Source organism: Scardinius erythrophthalmus (assembly GCF_964197995.2).
Source record: "Scardinius erythrophthalmus genome assembly, chromosome: 7".
NCBI lineage: Eukaryota > Metazoa > Chordata > Actinopteri > Cypriniformes > Leuciscidae > Scardinius > Scardinius erythrophthalmus.
In genome coordinates this window covers 40658066-40675147 of record NC_138227.1, presented here as the reverse complement: position 1 = coordinate 40675147, position 17082 = coordinate 40658066, and the positions used below count along the sequence as shown (strand labels likewise).

General features: G+C 37.8%; 1 protein-coding gene across 8 annotated transcripts in view; it reads left to right on the top strand.

Moving 5' to 3' along the window:
- The window catches only part of dock10 (dedicator of cytokinesis 10), a 150763-nt gene extending 135172 nt beyond the window's left edge, over positions 1-15591 (top strand). For all 8 annotated transcript variants that reach the window (XM_081369840.1, XM_081369837.1, XM_081369838.1 and 5 more), the window contains 14 exons: positions 2639-2821; positions 3301-3411; positions 5962-6177; positions 6269-6326; positions 6957-7055; positions 8765-8871; positions 8955-9077; positions 9167-9280; positions 11069-11215; positions 11666-11876; positions 13069-13259; positions 13804-13904; positions 14163-14301; positions 14920-15591. In XM_081369840.1, the coding sequence (XP_081225966.1) occupies positions 2639-2821; positions 3301-3411; positions 5962-6177; positions 6269-6326; positions 6957-7055; positions 8765-8871; positions 8955-9077; positions 9167-9280; positions 11069-11215; positions 11666-11876; positions 13069-13259; positions 13804-13904; positions 14163-14301; positions 14920-14967 (1848 nt within the window). In that variant the 3' untranslated portion in view covers positions 14968-15591. The remainder of the gene's footprint in view (positions 1-2638; positions 2822-3300; positions 3412-5961; positions 6178-6268; positions 6327-6956; positions 7056-8764; positions 8872-8954; positions 9078-9166; positions 9281-11068; positions 11216-11665; positions 11877-13068; positions 13260-13803; positions 13905-14162; positions 14302-14919) is intronic.
- The last annotated feature ends 1491 nt before the right edge of the window (positions 15592-17082 follow it).

The window sequence follows — 17082 nt, the reverse complement described above, 5'->3', positions numbered from 1 at the left end:
TTAAAAGAACGCAAAATTTAAATCTGCAGGATTGTAGTGTTGCAGTAAAGTGGATTTACATTTTTTATGTGTTATATTTAAAAAAAAAAATGTAAAGGCACCACAGAGTGTGACATTATAGGACAACCATTACAGAGTCTGTATAAATGTTGTATGCTCAAACTCGTGTGACCGCAGGTTCATTTGGAGCAATCCTTCATGTTACACCCCCTTTTCGCAGTACAATAGCTCAATTTGCCCATTTTCTGCCTGATTTTGTAATTATTGAGTTCACCTCTGGTCATCCGATGTATTTAAACCCCTTTTTAGTGGACCAAAACCTACTAATGTTTAACAGTCATGAATCGTGGTGCAACTTCTAACATCTTTACCTTTGGAAGTTTATTTAGGATGCTTAAAGTGTTTTTCCCCAGAAGCTTTTTGTGGAGATACATATATGAAATATTCCTTGCATTTAGCCACAACATCGAAAAGAGCAGAGACAAAATAATTTCATGTTTTATGGTTTTACAGAGAGACAGAGACTGGCATCTGGCATATGAGGGCCAATCCTGGTCCTGGAAAGAGAGACATCTGAAATGTGCAGTGTTGTCATAAGAACAAAAATATATGTGACCCATGCTGGCAAAATGAGTCGCAATGAGAACATTTTCAAACATGAGTTATTGTTCTATTGCCATTCTCTATAAATTAAAAAAAAAAAAAAAAACTTCAAAATGATGTATGATTTGTTGGAATCAGACAAAAAATGACTGAGCTGCACCTGTTTGAAGTTGATAGAGTCAGCAAAGTCAGTTTTGAGAAAAATCTAGTTAAAGTTTTCTGAAGGTTTCAAAACAAAATCACCTAGCAACCTTAACTTAAAATCCCTGGTGATACCATCAAATTTGGCAAAACCAAATATTTCCTAAATATCTATAGGAAAATATATATATATCAATTTTTTTCCCATGATACCACAATTTTTTGATAACATTAATGAAACAGAAGCCTATAAAAGACCTACTGTAACGCACGGATCTAATATAATGTTACACATCAGGGGCCGTATTCACAAAGAATTTTAAGGCTAAAAGTAGCTCCTAACTTGCGAATTTAGGAGCAACTCCTAAAAATAATGGCCGTGTCACTCATAACTTTAGGACTCCTAATTTTTTTCACTAAGAGTAATTCACGAAGCATTTTAGCCCTAAAAGTAGCACCTAAGCCTGGGACAGCTTAAAAGAAGTCGAGAGGACTCCTAACTCACTAAGACCTATTCACAAACCGCTTTTTGTGGCATTTCACGTTGCGATGTTTTGAAATGCGTATGCGGCGGCTACAGGAGCTTCCAATCGCGAGGGAACAATTTTGCATTGTGGGCATAACTAGGGATGCAATAACGCCACCAACAACAACCAAAACTAGGCTACTCATTGCATGTAAACTAATTGTAACGTTTCATTGTGAATCAAATTAAAATGTTCTTCTCTTTGCAAACGTAGGCAGAGGCATATAGTGACAGATTAATTCAATAATGTTGCAAAGATATTGCATCAATCCATATGTTTCATTAGGCTACTAGGCTATTTGTTTTGCCTTACTCTTTATTAATTTAGGCTATTTATTCAGTTATTCATCATCTTCCGTCCTTCGCACTACTTGTGTAGCGCACGCATTCTCAGACCTGTCACCTGTCACTCATCATCGTAGGGGAGGGGTTTGGAATCATTCCCGCGTTACAATCATCAGCCAATCAAGGTGGTCACTTCAGTCAAGCTCGTGCATGAGTAATGACGTCATCCATAGCAACGAAGACTCACTCTTAGTTTAGGAGTTGTCCTTTTTCTTTACTAAGAGTAGGTCTGAAAGGCGTTGTGAATAACTTTTAAGAGAAAACTCCTAGCTAAAATCTTTTAGTGCGATTTAGGAGTACTCCTAGTGGTAAGATAAAATGCTTTGTGAATACGGCCCCAGATGTTTTTCCCCAACAGTTAAACAAACGTTCACATAATACGATAATGTTTGCGTGAATACTCACCAAGACATGTAATTCTGTGTATGTGTGTATATCGGGATCGTGTGGTCTTTGTGCACGCGCTTCGGATCTGTCAGTTAGCGTGAGTAAGATCGTTTTTCATGGACAAAGGAAAGGTACTCCTCTCAGAAAACACACAAATAAAGATAATTTTAGATGTTTAATTGCTATATGGAGCATTGGGATCATTAGACAAGGGCTTAATGAACTTATTTTTGTGAAAACATTTTTCACTTGTTTTGCTTGTAGCTCGAAATTATCCAGTGTGCATTTCCACTCCTTTTGCCAGCACGGGTCACGTGCTTTAAATAAAAATAATGCTGAATAAAGCTTCATGACCTGACAGAAATAGGCTATTTATTTTAAAATATTGCCATGTCTGGCAAAAACTACATTTGGGACCCTATGCACTGTGTACAGAAAGTAAAACTGATCACATTTAGCAGACAAACATTGTAGGTTTGAACCCGTGGTGCTCAATCCTGCTACTGGAAATGTATCTTCATATCTAAATGTACTTTATAAACATTCCTAATCAAACGCACCTGAACTAGCTGAGAGAACACCCTGTGGATCTCTGTGCTGATCTCGGCCTCTTCTTCATGTGCTCTTCCTCTTCAGTTCCCGTCCACGTTCTTCCAGGGAAAAGCGGATATGTGTGGCAGCCTGTGTTACGAGATCCTGAAGTGTTGCAGTCATCGCTCCAGTTCCACACAGACCGAAGCTGCTGCGCTGCTCTACTTCCTCATGAGGAGGAACTTCGACTTCACCAAGGGCAAGTGCATCGTCCGCTCACACCTGCAGGTAATCTTTGCTTACACTTTATTTCGATAGTCCACTTTAGACATTCTACTAACTATAAGTAACTTTGCAACTCTCATTAGAGTATTAGTAGACTGTAGTAGACTGATAGGTTATGGTTAGGGTTCGGGTTAGGAGAGTAAGTTAACTTGTAGTTGCCAAGTTATTTATAGTCAGTAGAATATCTGTTGGGGAGCATCACAATAAAGAGTTAGCAGATATTAAGCAGACAGTCTACTAATACTCTAATGACGGTTAGTTGACATGTACTTGCAAAGTTACTTATATTTAGTAGAATGTGTAAAGTGGACTATCGAAATAAAGTGTAACCATCTTCTGTTATTTTGGTATGTGGGTGCATTAGTGTAGATGTATGTGTTCAGACAACTGACAACTGAACATCTGAGGTGGCTCTCTGGCTGGTTTGGGGATTACGGGAATGTGAGAGACCGATGTGTATTGTGTCGTTTCTTCTCCTCCAGGTGATTAAAGCTGTGAGTCAGCTGATCGCTGATGTAGGAATCGGTGGTTCACGCTTCCAGCAGTCTCTGGCCATCATCAACAACTTCGCCAATGGAGACACGCCACTTAAAGTGAGAGTTTTGCAAAAATAACACTTTAAAGCTGAAGTGTGTAATGTCTGTGCCGCCAAACAGAACTGTTCAAACTACAAAATCAAACTATGAGTTTGTTTGTCTCTGCATGGGATAGGCCTTGTTAGCGGCCGATGTTAACTGGTAGCAGATTTGACACTGTACACATAATCACATGTTTCTTTCTAGCAGAAGACATGATCCAAGTTGATTTCTTTAAGCATAGTTTTGTTGTGAGCCACAAATGAATTCATCAGAAAATATGGCTAAAATGCACTGAAAACTTGCAAGTTTAGTATGAAGTGGCAGGCACACAACAGATTTATAAAGATTTCGTGACAATAAAGCTTGTAATAGTCCTCAATTGCTCACTCCTGATAACATTTTAATGGTGGCCATTTCCAAAGGACATATTCGGGGAAGCCACTGTGCTCTGTGTAGAGCTGCGGTTTGCTGGAGTACTGCTTACACAATTATACTTAAGCAATTTTACGAAGATAAATATTACTTTTCAAAGACCCGAATGTTCATGTTAGGCATCGTTCTTTTCCATAAAATGTAATCTTGTGCTGTCATCTAAAAAATACAATAAAATAGCAGCATAAAAGTAGTCCACAGTGTTAATGTACTCAGTGTTGGGGACATTTTTCAGTAGCTTGACAGTAGCTCGGTTGCTTTTAAAACACTGTAGCTGACTACTTTTCCTAGTTAGTAGCGCAACCAAAAGCTACACACCGTTTTGGGTTTTGACGAACCTGCAATGTATTGAAGCAAAAGTTTCTTCTTCAAACTAGATCACAAGCTAAAATTGTGCTTTACTGCCATCTACTGTTCACTTCTCTTGTGGCCACTGAGAAGAGATCGTCTGATGATTACTTTTGTATGTAATCTATGCAAACCAAAGATAAAAATCGTCTGCTTTAGATCTGCTAAAGACTTTAAGGATGCACATACAGGTGAGTAATAGCCATTTCAAATTGATGTTTTATGGCACTCTATATTAAATGTCTATTTATGTTTTAATTACGATGATGAATCTGTGTTTCTCATTAATTACATAGATAAATCTGTCTCATCACAATTTTATATTGGGAGCATCACAATAAAGTGATAGCAGATATTAAGCAGACAGTCTACTAATACTCTAATGAGAGCTAGTTGACATGTAGTTGCAAAGTTACTTATAGTCAACAGAACGTCAAAAGGGACCATCAAAATAAAGTGTTACAGAGTATTATGTGTCGGCTATCTTTGGATAGTTTACACAATAAAACAAATGGGCTAATTTTTGAAATCACAGTTGTATTGTATTATATTGTTTTTAACCCCAAATATTTATTAACACTGATTCAGTTATTTGTAATATACAATATCCTTGTAAAATATATCTAAGTAGTTTCAATGTAGCTAGTTACTTTTTGATAGTTACTTGTAGTGTCGCTAACTACTTTTTCAGAAGGGTGGCTTGACTGTATCTTAACTACTTTAACTTATGAGTAGCTTGCCAAACTACAGTTTCAGAGTAGCTTTCCCAACACTGAATGTTATAAATTCCTGTATATTAATGTTCCTTTTTAGTCTTCTGCATTTGTTCAAATATGGCACATCAAGACTAAGTCACCGCAATGATGTTTGATGTTACTCAAGTAAATTACCTTGAGGAGCCATATTTAACCTTAATCCTTCACTCACACTTTGTAACACATCTTTCCCTCGTGGGTCAAAATGACCCAAAATTACACTTTTTTTTTTTTTTTTTTTGATAATATTTTTTCTATTTTTTAATGCAATTTCTCTGAGATTTGTTATTTTTTTATTTTATTTACCTTTAAATTACTAGATTTGATCAATAAATAACAAATAAATAGTAATTTAAGCATATTGCTCACATTCTTTCAACTTAAATTCAACATAACTCACAATTTCATGCATAACTTTTAATTCAGCTAAAAATATCTTGCATTGGGTGTCTTTGCCAACCTCTTGTGGAAAAAAAATAAATAAATAACATGATATTTAATGACTCTATCCACTAGATGGCCTGATAGCTCTATATGGAGCAAATGAGCGGTTCCGCTGGGTCCGTTTCAGTCAGTTTCTTCAGGATGCATTCAGATACACATGTAGACATTATACAATAATATTTTGGTAAGGTTTTAGGTTGTTCTATGTGTACTGAAGCATTCCTTGCATTCCATTCATTCCTAAAGAGGTCAAATTGACCCACGAGGGAAGGATTTGTTACTTTTTTAAATTTCAAACACAAAACTCCTCGAATCCATAAAAAAAAAAAAAATGCATTGTGTGTATCCATGGTTCAAGTGTGACAAAAGTCCTAGGGTCTTGGACCCCTCTGATGAACACTCAATTTTTCAACATTTTTAAAAAATGAGTTTCGGGTCAAAATGACCCGAGGGAAGGATGAGTAAATGTATTCAAACAGGATTTAGAGCAACGACATAGGAGATTTTCAGTCATAGAAGACAAGAACAGCCAAATCCATGACCTAGTATTATAACATTAAACAATAGTTATTTTGCCTTCTTCCAGAACACAACATTCCCGGCTGAGGTGAAGGACCTGACCAAGAGGATACGCACGGTCCTAATGGCAACCTCCCAAATGAAAGAGCATGAAAAGGACCCGGAGATGTTGGTGGACCTGCAGTACAGTCTGGCCAACTCCTACGCCAGCACACCGGAGCTCAGGCGCACCTGGCTGGAGAGCATGGCCAAGATCCATGTTAGAAACGGAGACCTGTCTGAGGTCAAAATCAGAGGATAAAGAAGTTTATATGAACTTTAGTATTAGGGCGTTTATGTGAAATTGTAAAAACTGTTTTCCTTGTCCACTTCAGGCGGCCATGTGCTACATCCACATCTCAGCACTTATAGCAGAGTCTCTGAGGAGGAGAGGTCAGCACCTCAGTATTTAAGTGATGCATGCTTATGTCAATGTGATAGTTTCTCTTTTTTTTTTTTGTAACACAGCATAAATAACCTCCCTATTAAGCTTTTTTTTTTACATGCTCCTTGATCATTGCTGCTCAGATGTTGTTGTTTTTTTCAGTGCTGTACTTCATAATGAATGAAAAATGCTGCTAGCTGCTTCCTGCTTTATTCCTTATACTGTGAGTTTCTGTGGCCTTGTCATTAGATGCGTTCTCTTTCCTCTGGCTCTGGCATTCTGTCTGGCTCTTGCATGTGCATGCTGGCATGAGTGTGAGTTTACACTAGATGCATGCTGGAGCACTCGCCTTCGTTCTGAGTTTGAGATAGGGGTGCGCAGTATGACTAAAATCCTATTCAAATATGACTAATTGAATATAATGGGAGCAGCATATATATAGTTCTTTTTGCTGGAAATTCAGTGAATGGCTTTTTTTTATATATATAATTCAAGTGCTACTTCTTATCATTTCGTCATTCTTAACAATATAGCTAAATGTCTTGGAACGGACCCTTGCATACGGTGTACTGTCATACTGCCCAGCCCTAGGTTGCAAGTAAACCTGTGTTAAACCTGATGCCACTCTGCAATCACAGGTTACTGGAAGTCTGAGAAGGGTCGGATCCCAAGTGTGAGCAAAGAGGGAGCCTGTGTAATTAACTGTAGCCCCTTACTAACTCCCCAAGATGGAGAATGTGAGTTCACCTCCGCCTGCCCCGACCTGCAGTATTCTTGACCCCTTCAGTGGTCCCAATGTTTCTTACGATTTAAACTAAAACATTTACTTATCATAGAGCTACTTCTGTGCTTCTTCAGCTTAGTTTACCCAGATCAGTTTTGTTTGTGTAGCACTTTTCACAGTACATACTGTTTCATGACAGCTTTACAGAAAACAATGCCCCAGTAAGCGAACCAAAGGCAAATGTGGCAAATAACAAATTACTTAAAATGTTTAGGTAAAATATCTAAATACTAACTGAGCAGCAAGGATGCAAAGCTTAGGTTTTGGACAGGAATAACTAAGATATTTATACCTGTCCAAAACCTAAGCTTTGCTTCCTTGCTGCTCAGTTAGTTTGTGTACACTACAAAAATCTTTTTCAGAATTTGTATCTTGTTTTCTGTGGTATTCTGAGATATTCTTAAATCTACAATACTGTGCAAAAGACTAATATGAATTTTCCAGATGTTCTTATGAAGCATTCAATGTGCCTATAAGACTTTTGCACAGTATTGTACAAAGACTTATTTTCAGAGAAATCTAACATAAACCTTGCGGCATAAACCTACATTTGCTAGATTTACAGTGAAAATATTGTATTTTATTGTATGTATGTATGTTGCTGCTTAACTAAATTCATCCTGTTCGAAGGATGTTTATATATTTTTAACAGTAAAAGCAAAAAGCAAAGCAAACATCTTTGTGAAGAAAACTATTTTTGCTGAGTATGAAGGTAAACTATTCAGTCAGGCACTTAACACGGCAAAAAATCAATGTTAGTATTTAGTAATGGTAATAGTACTACCAGTGGAGGCAGCATACATCAGCTTGTTTTATTATTATTAAAGGAACTACAGGAAGCAAGTGTGTGTAAACAGAGTGCACATTTATCTCATGCTTATAAAATACAGCGGCTCCAAATAGTTTTCAGACACGTGTGTCCACTAGTTTAACTCTTGAAATGGGCTCGTTGCTCTCAGAAAGGGAATGTTTTAATCAGTTATTATAATCAGGTATATTTGTAAAGTTTATGTTTTAGTGTTTTCAATTTTTTTGTGAAGAGGTCTTCCCGAATGTTTGCTTGTGCAAGGTACCTGTCACCCTGTAGAAATAATAATGTGAACAACAGTGCACGGGAATGTGAATGAAAGTGTCCACAAGCACTCTCTGTTTCCAGCTCACCTAATGTTTTCATGATTCAAGCAAATACTGCTTGAAGACACAAACATCCTTGTAATGTGCCACATACTGTGATATTATCACAATGCAAAGACAGTGTTTGTTTACAATTAACAGTAGCACTGATTATTTGAAATTAAGTTATTGTGTGATTGTTAATGTATGATTTAACAGAGAGAGTAAAGCGGATGGATGAATGGATGATTGGATCCCAGACAGCGATATAGTGTCGGCCCAGATGTGGATTCCACGTGTATCAGATGTGGGCCGGATCTGGGCCGACACTATGTTGCTGTCTGGGATGTGAAGATGGATAGAATGATGAGTAAATACTGGATGAAAGATGAATGGATGAGTGGATCCATGCATGAGTGAATATTGTACGGAGGGAGAACTGATTTGAGAATGGATGAAATACAAGGACTAATGTGTTAATGGATGAACTGATGGATGGGTAGATGTAAGATGGATGAATTAATAACCTGTTTGTGTATTAAACTGCAGCATCATTCAGTATGGGTTGGGCCGCCTTCATGAACATCTCTCCGAATGTTAAAGAAGAGGGAGCAATGAAAGAAGACGCTGGCAATCAGGACACTCCTTACACAGAGGTGCATTCTCACTTCGCACATTTCAGAGGAATCATAGTTTCAAATGTCTCTCATACACACTGAATAATGTCTCTGTTCTGTAGGACACACTGGTGGAGCAGTTAGAGATGTGCGTGGATTATCTTTGGAAGTCTGAGAGATACGAGCTCATTGCAGAGATCAACAAACCTGTTATAGCTGTCTTTGAGAAGAGACGAGATTTCAAGGTACTTGGACTGTTTATTGGTTGACTTGGAAGAAAATAAACACGAGGGAGCATGCTTATCAAGTGTGTTTTTGTGTGTGTGTCCAATAGCGGTTATCGGAACTGTACTATGACATTCACCGCTCATACCTGAAGGTGACAGAGGTTGTGAACTCAGAGAAACGTCTGTTTGGTCGGTACTATCGTGTGGCTTTCTATGGACAGGTAAGATAGTCAATCACTCAGAAACTCTTGAAATCATATTTTTTGGGGAAAAAAGTGGAAATGTGCAGTTGTTACCTCAACCCACTGCTTCCCAATTCCGATCCTGTAGCCGACCTTTTAATTAGTATTAGTATAATTTTTAATGTGGGAATTTTTCACACCAAAAGTGAAAATTCTTTTAAAAAAGCGGCCTTGGAAGAGGCAAACAGATCCATGTGCACTTTGCCAAAACTTTGTTAGATCTGGGACGTACAGTCACATGGTGTTTTCGAGTATTCTTTTTTTCACAGTGTGGAATTTTATATGGTGATTGTGAAACACAAAACACTTCCATGATTTTATGGTGAAATTTGTTATTTTTCATGTTGATCAGGTCAATTTTGATCAAGAACAATGCACTGTGGCTTTAATTCAGCCTCTGCGTGCAGTGTGAATGCTCTAATCTGTTAACATGGACGGCGAAAAAAAGGTTTGGGTTGAATTACTAGTTCTCATGTTTCATCATCGGACTCGCGCTCAAATTGATATGGTAAAATCGACGTCATCGTTACGGTTTTTACAGTGTGTACAATCACTGAGCTTTAGGAAGCCTCCAGAGCTGAAATTCAGTTCTGGTAATGGGCATTTAACTTCAGACAGGCGCTGTAAGCGGTAGACCAATCACAACAGACTGGGCCATCTGGCCAATCAGAGCAGAGTAGGCCAATCACAACAGACTGGGCCATCTGACCAATCAGAGCAGAGCAGACCAATCACAACAGACTGGGCCATCTGACCAATCAGAGCAGAGAAGGCCAATCACAACAGACTGGGCCATCTGACCAATCAGAGCAAAGTAGACCAATCACAACAGTCTGGGCCATCTGACCAATCAGAGCAAAGTAGACCAATCACAACAGACTGGACCATCTGACCAATCAGAGCAGAGCAGCTTGTGGAAAGGAGGGATTTAGAGAGACTGATTCATCTAATGAATCTAAGTCTTTTCAGAATGTGATGTGCAATGTATATTATGGAAAATTAAAGTGTTTTTTTGTTGTTGGTTTTTTTTTACCTTTGATGCATGTAAACCTGTTGTAGGAGACTCCAAAACAACATTAGGAGACTTTAAATTAGCATAATAATGGTCATGGGAGTAATTCAATAAGCAAATAGAAAATGACATGGAACATCATAGAAAAAGGAATTCAAATAAGCATGAGTAGTATGAGTACACTCAATTAGTCAAGTTTTATTAATCCAAGTATTTGAAGGCAAATAAATATTTATTGTCCATACAAGGAGTCAAAATTATTTCCCCCAGCGCTTATCTCAGAAATCAATGTATTTAAACACTTCTCTATTCTCTCCTGTGTGTTGTATATATCAGGCAGTGGTAAGTTTTCTCATCTTTAGTTCATTTAAGTTGTTCTGCACTCAGCCTTTTACAGTTTAACACTCATGTTCTCCCTACATGCTAATAATGTGTGTGGCATATGTCACACGTGGTTTGATTAAACGTACCACACTTCTCCTGGAAATGAATCCTGACCTCTAATCCTGAGCATTTATGTGTACATTGTGAGTGCTTTCAGGTCAATGCAGTTGTGTTTCAGACAGAGACATCTAAATGTGCTGTTAACCTTCATTAAAAGTTGAATTCATTGTGCTTTGTCAAACACTGCTGTCGTTTTAACAGCGTGTCGTGTGAACTTTAACACCGATCTCTAATCGGGCTTCAGTGAGAGCCGTTATATATTTCTTCCTGCCCCACGATCTCTAGGTCATGTGTAACATTGTGTTCGACAGGGCTTCTTTGAGGAGGAGGAGAGCAAGGAGTTTATCTACAAGGAGCCGAAGCTCACAGGACTGTCAGAGATTTCTCAAAGACTCCTCAAACTCTACTCTGACAAGTTTGGAGCTGATAACGTCAAGATGATCCAAGACTCCAACAAGGTGTGTCCTGCTGGATCCTCCATACCACTTTTTCCCTTTCTCTGACCTTCTTCCTCTCCATGAATAATATCTCGTCTCTGTAAACCCTAACACTCAAAATAATTAATTGGTTTGAGTAGGGCCAACTTAAATTATACAAATTAGTTCAATCAAATTAACTTTTATGAGTATTTAGAGCTTTTTTTCTTTTGAGTTCATATTTAAGTTGAGATTACATGATAATTTTAAGTTGTGTGTGAATAAGCTTACTCAAATATTTCAAGTTAAGAGCAATTAATGTATGATTACAAAATAAAAATCTGCAAGTCCTGCTAACTTAAACGTTCTGCTTCTTTCAAGCAGATGTAACTGATTACCTCAAATTATTTGAGTTTTGACAACTTATTTGGGTATCTCTTTTATAGTAACTAGGATGAGCATTTTTTTAAAGTTCAGGTGTGTTTTTCACAGGTGAATCCTAAAGACCTGGACCCCAGATTTGCCTACATTCAAGTGACCTATGTAGTGCCTTATTTCAGTGAAAAGGAGCAGCTGGAGAAGAAGACCGACTTCGAGCACCATCACAACATCAGTCGCTTCGTCTTTGAGACGCCCTTCACTCTTTCTGGAAAAAAACATGGAGACGTGGAAGAACAGTGCAAAAGAAAAACCATCCTGACCAGTGAGGCACTTAAAATCAACCTCAAAATTGAACCAAAAGGAAACACCTTTCATATATAGACCTTTTTTTTCCTTGACCAAAACTGTTTCTGTAAGCATTGTTAGCCATTCTGGAGCTTCTGCCTGACTTGGCCACTGAATTATACACGCTAGGAGGATTATTTCCTACATTTTTCTCTAATTTTCTCATGGAAAAAAACAAACCAAAACAAAAAAAACTCTTACCGCACTTTTAACCCATAAATCGACAAATGCCGTTTCAAGCTGACTTCAAAAGAGCAATGACACGGATACATTGACTAAAGTAAAAAAAGTACAAAAACTTTTCTTGCTCAGTATTTTTGTCTTGTTTTACAATACAAATATTGAAACATTCTTATATCGAGACATTTTTACTGGAGAAGCAAAATGACATAAGAAATTAAGTGAGTTTATGCTTGAAACATGAAAAGAAAATCTGCCAATTGGGTCAGAAAAATCAACTTGTTTTGCCTTTGAATTAAGCTTATTTTTCTGACCCCAATAACAGATTTATTTATTTATTTATTTTTTCCGGTTTTAAGCAACTTCATTTTGATGATTTTTTTTATTTCAGAAAACAAGAATTAAAATCTTAAGTCATTTTAGTTCTCCAGTAAATTGAAGTCTTGATTTAATACATTTTATTTCTTATTTGTACTGGAAAACAAGAATACTGAGTATGAAAATATTTTTTTGCAGTGTGTGCAATCTGTATATATAAATACTGCCCAATAATTTTTTTATTTATTTTTTTGTATACAGTATGATAGGTGATTTATATTTTTTGACAGAGTATCGACAGAATTAGACAACCAAACACAATGAATTACTTTTCCCTTGAAAAAGTAAAGGGATTACTCTGAATTTTTCTGTAATTTAATTACAGTTACTTCTAGTGTAATTGGATTAAATGCTTTATAGACTATAGAATACTTCTTTATAAAACAAAAGTGGATTTAAAATGTATGTTTTTAATGTTTTTAATCTCCCTTTAAATACTTTGGTCAGTTCAAGAATAATGCAATTTTATATGATTTAGCTGACAGAATCAAAAGAGCAGTTTAATGTCTATCCTTGTATCGTTCAACGGGTAGTGGTTGACATGGGAATACTTTTTAAAGAGAGTGATTAATTCAGTAATCTCATCTCCACTGTGTGTGTGTCTCCTGCAGCTAGCTCGAGTCTGCCCTTCTTGAAGAAGCGCATCGAGGTGGTGGAACAGCAGAGCACAGAGATGAACCCTATCGAGGTGGCGATCGACGAGATGAGCCGTAAAGTGTCTGAACTCAAACAGCTGTGCAACATGGAGGAGGTGGACATGATCCGCCTGCAGCTCAAACTACAGGGCAGTGTCAGTGTTAAGGTGAGCTACTCGTACAGCAGTGCTGTCAGTGTGGAGAAATATATATCCTGAATTACTCTTCAGTAATGTCGCATCACTAGAAATGCATGTCAGGTGGTTCTTTGTCTCCACATTGTGCATTTGAAATTGTTTAAAGCGCAACTCGCAGATTCTGATTTCTTACGTTAAAGGGATGGTTCACCCAAAAATGAAAATCCTGAGATCATTTACTCACCCTCATGTTATTCTAAATCTGTATGAGTTTCTTTCTTCTGTTGGACACAAACCAAATCAAAAAGTAACCAAACAGTTGAAATGAAATGAAATCCATTGACTTCTATAGTATTTTTTTTCCTACTATGGAAGTCAATGGGGTCCATCAACTGTTTGGTTACTTGTGTTCTTTAAAATATATTATTTTGTGTTCAGCAGAAGGGTGAGTAAATGATGGCAACATTTTCATTTTTGGGTGAACTTCCCTTTAATGACATTAAGCATTAGCAACTCCATCTTTGCTAAGACTGTAATATAAGAATGTATTTCATGAAGTTTGTGTGTTTTTTAGGTAAATGCAGGGCCCATGGCCTACGCCCGAGCCTTCCTTGAGGAGAAGAATGCCAAGAAATATCCAGACAACCAAGTAAAACTCCTGAAAGAGATCTTCAGGTACTTCTTTATTCATTGTTCCGCCCATCAAGGATTTTAAAAAACAGTAAATTTCCTTCGCTCTGGCACAAATCTAGATGTGCTGCCTCAGATATGCTGTGCTCTCTTATGAAGAGTGAAAATCTCTCTGTGCGCTTGCTTGTGCACTTATTCAGTGACTGACAATAACACTAGGAAATAAGGATATAGGTTTAAATGACCACAAAGGTTTGGTTTGTTTGGAACTGTGACTGTGATTTGCTGTTTCTCGTCCCTCAGGCAGTTTGCAGACGCATGTGGGCAGGCCCTGAAAGTGAACGAGCGCCTCATAAAAGAAGATCAGCTGGAGTATCAGGAGGAGATGAAAGCTCACTATAAAGACATGCTGACCGAGCTCTCCGCCATCATGAATGAGCAGGTCAGCACACACACACACACACACACACACACACACACACACACACAACCTTCTTCATCCTAGAGTCCTTCAGAGGCTTGCAGACTAGAGTCCTCCTCAGCATTAAATCCTATTTTTGTCTTGCATTTCATAATGAACTCAGACGGGCTCAGTACCGACTCATTTTCCGTCAGTTTATTTTCATGAGTTTGAATATGTGCAATGGATTGTGGGCGATTTAAGGCCGCAAAGGATACATCCGATGCGTCCTTCAGAACAGGCCGAATGAGGGACGAGAAACGAAGGCTGCCTTCCATGGATCCTTCAAACTGAGCCTTTAGAAATTAAATGCATCAGATATACAGTAGCTTTGTTATGTAATTGTTTACTGTACTAAAGCATATAAAAAACATAATATGTTTGCAGATATTTAGGAAACATGCTAAGTTCACACATACTTGTTTCTCTGAAAAACAGCCAGTTAATGTGCGTTCCATGTCTGCATGTCTGGTTTTGTTTTGGTCTGTGTGATTCCGACCATTGCTGATACTTAACCCGATATTTAGATCACTGTGTCTGCTCTTTGCTTGTAAGCAGTTACTCTGTATGTTGACTGCATGTTTTTTCTGCCTTTCAAAGATTCCGTTTACAAGACAACCAGGAACCGAACGACACAATGCCACCTGAGCTGCTGGTGAGCTTTGGAAACTGCTTAGACATGTTTATCCAAAATGGCCGCCGGGTTTTTCTGACTAGAGGGATTAACAGAATTCGTGATTTTAATGAAATAGAAAAGACAAAAAGGAAAAGCATTCTAGTATTGAGGATGAAGCATATGACTGTGTTTTTTTTGCATTGCACACACACCCCTACATAAACTCACCAATACCATCTCAAGTACATGCATAGCATCAAATATGCCTTTTTATTCTAGAACCTGCTCTTTTAGAAAACAGTGACCTTAATTAGCTAAGCAAATCTCGTTCAAAATATTTTATAGGGCTTTCACTTCATTGCTTTCTGATGTAATTTTTCCACTGATATCTGAATACTGTTAGTATGATTGTCATGTTTCATTCTGTGTATTCCACATAATCGTGATGAACACATCTCTAGTCCCTGAGTGAATGTAAAGCCGTTCTAACATTCTGAGTCCCAGCTCATTCATTTTACAAACGCAAATGTGCTATTTTATACGTTTTTTTATGATTGACAATGTTTTACTGTTACTTTGTGTACTGTTGTAAATTGTAAATAAGAATAATTAATTGTAAAATGTTTTTTTTTTATATATTAAAATATGATATATGATTGTTTGTGTCCATTTTTAATGCATGGCACTGATTGAATAAAATGTCCAAAACTGAAAACTCAAACTAACGAGATAAATACAAAAAGGTAAATATATATATATATATATATATATATATATATATATATATATATAGGATAAGGAAAAAATGCAGGTTGGCAGGTTTGGTTGAAGTCTGCTCACTTTGCGCACTGAATTAACATTATTTGTGGAAACAATAATACCATTCTAACATTTGTGGTAAGATTTAAAAAAAGAAACAACACTATTCATCAAGGATGCATATGACAGTGAAGACATTTATAATATTAAAAAAGATATATATAAAGATATATAAATCCTTTCATTTTTATAAATGCAAATGCATTTCCACAAAAATGTAAAGCAGCAAAAACGTCTCAGGTTACGAATGTAACCATTGTTCCCTGAAAGGGGAACAAGACGCTGCGTTTAATGATGGCGCTATGGGGAAAGCCTCTTGAGGCTGCGTCTGAAGTACGTGTGCAACTACTCCAGTTAATCTCGACTGGTGCTGCTTACATGGAGACACGTGACGACGGACCGCGGAAGATGCCAAACTTCTGGTGGAATGAGTTCAGGAAGGCACACCTGGAAGACATGGAGATACAGTAGCTTCCGCCCTTGAGCAGACCTACGGACACAGTAATGTAGCTTCTCGTGGCCCGCCGACACATGAGGAGGATGAAAGGCACCATGAAGGAAACTTTCTGCCATGAATGTACTGTAAATGTTCCTGAAGGCCAGCAGAAATGAGATGTACAGTCTCTCTCCTTGACACACACAAACACAGTTATATCGAATCATGCGTCATCAACAGCAATTCACTTCCGTTATTTAGTAAGATTGGGTTCATCTCAGCAGCGAACCATGCCGGGTTCACATGAACTAAACCTCAGACCACCAGACAGACTCAAGTTTGAGACAGACGACAGCGTGAAAACTCAGACGTCAATCAAACCCTTAGGCTTAGGGTGTTTTCACACTTGCAGTTTAGATCGAAACAGGGCACCGTTTCACACGGCGTGTCAAACCCCAGATTACATGTAGGAGCTGAGCTGAGTTCTGTTGCACTGCAACTGTGGCTTAATTCATATTAATGTAAAAGCAACTCTGACTCAGGTGCGCACTCGTTCAGGAAGTGAACTCGTTCATGCGTTTTAGCCAACGACGATGGCATTAGCTCAACAAAACACATGACAGTTTGATGATGTAACTTGGATGCCGCTCCTCAAAAGAGTCCGTTTGCAAGCCTTCATGCAATGCACGTATACAGTAAAAAAAAAGTGTTGTTCACTTTGCTGTGATAACAGCACCAAATTAATAAAATAAACTATATTCACCCATTCTGTTTCCTATCATGCGCCGCCGAGCATATTTGTGATAACGTAAATTGAACGAAACACACCAAGGGTTCAATAGAATGAAGTGAGTGTGAGACCAGAGCAACGCTGAGAGGGGCAGCAAACAGT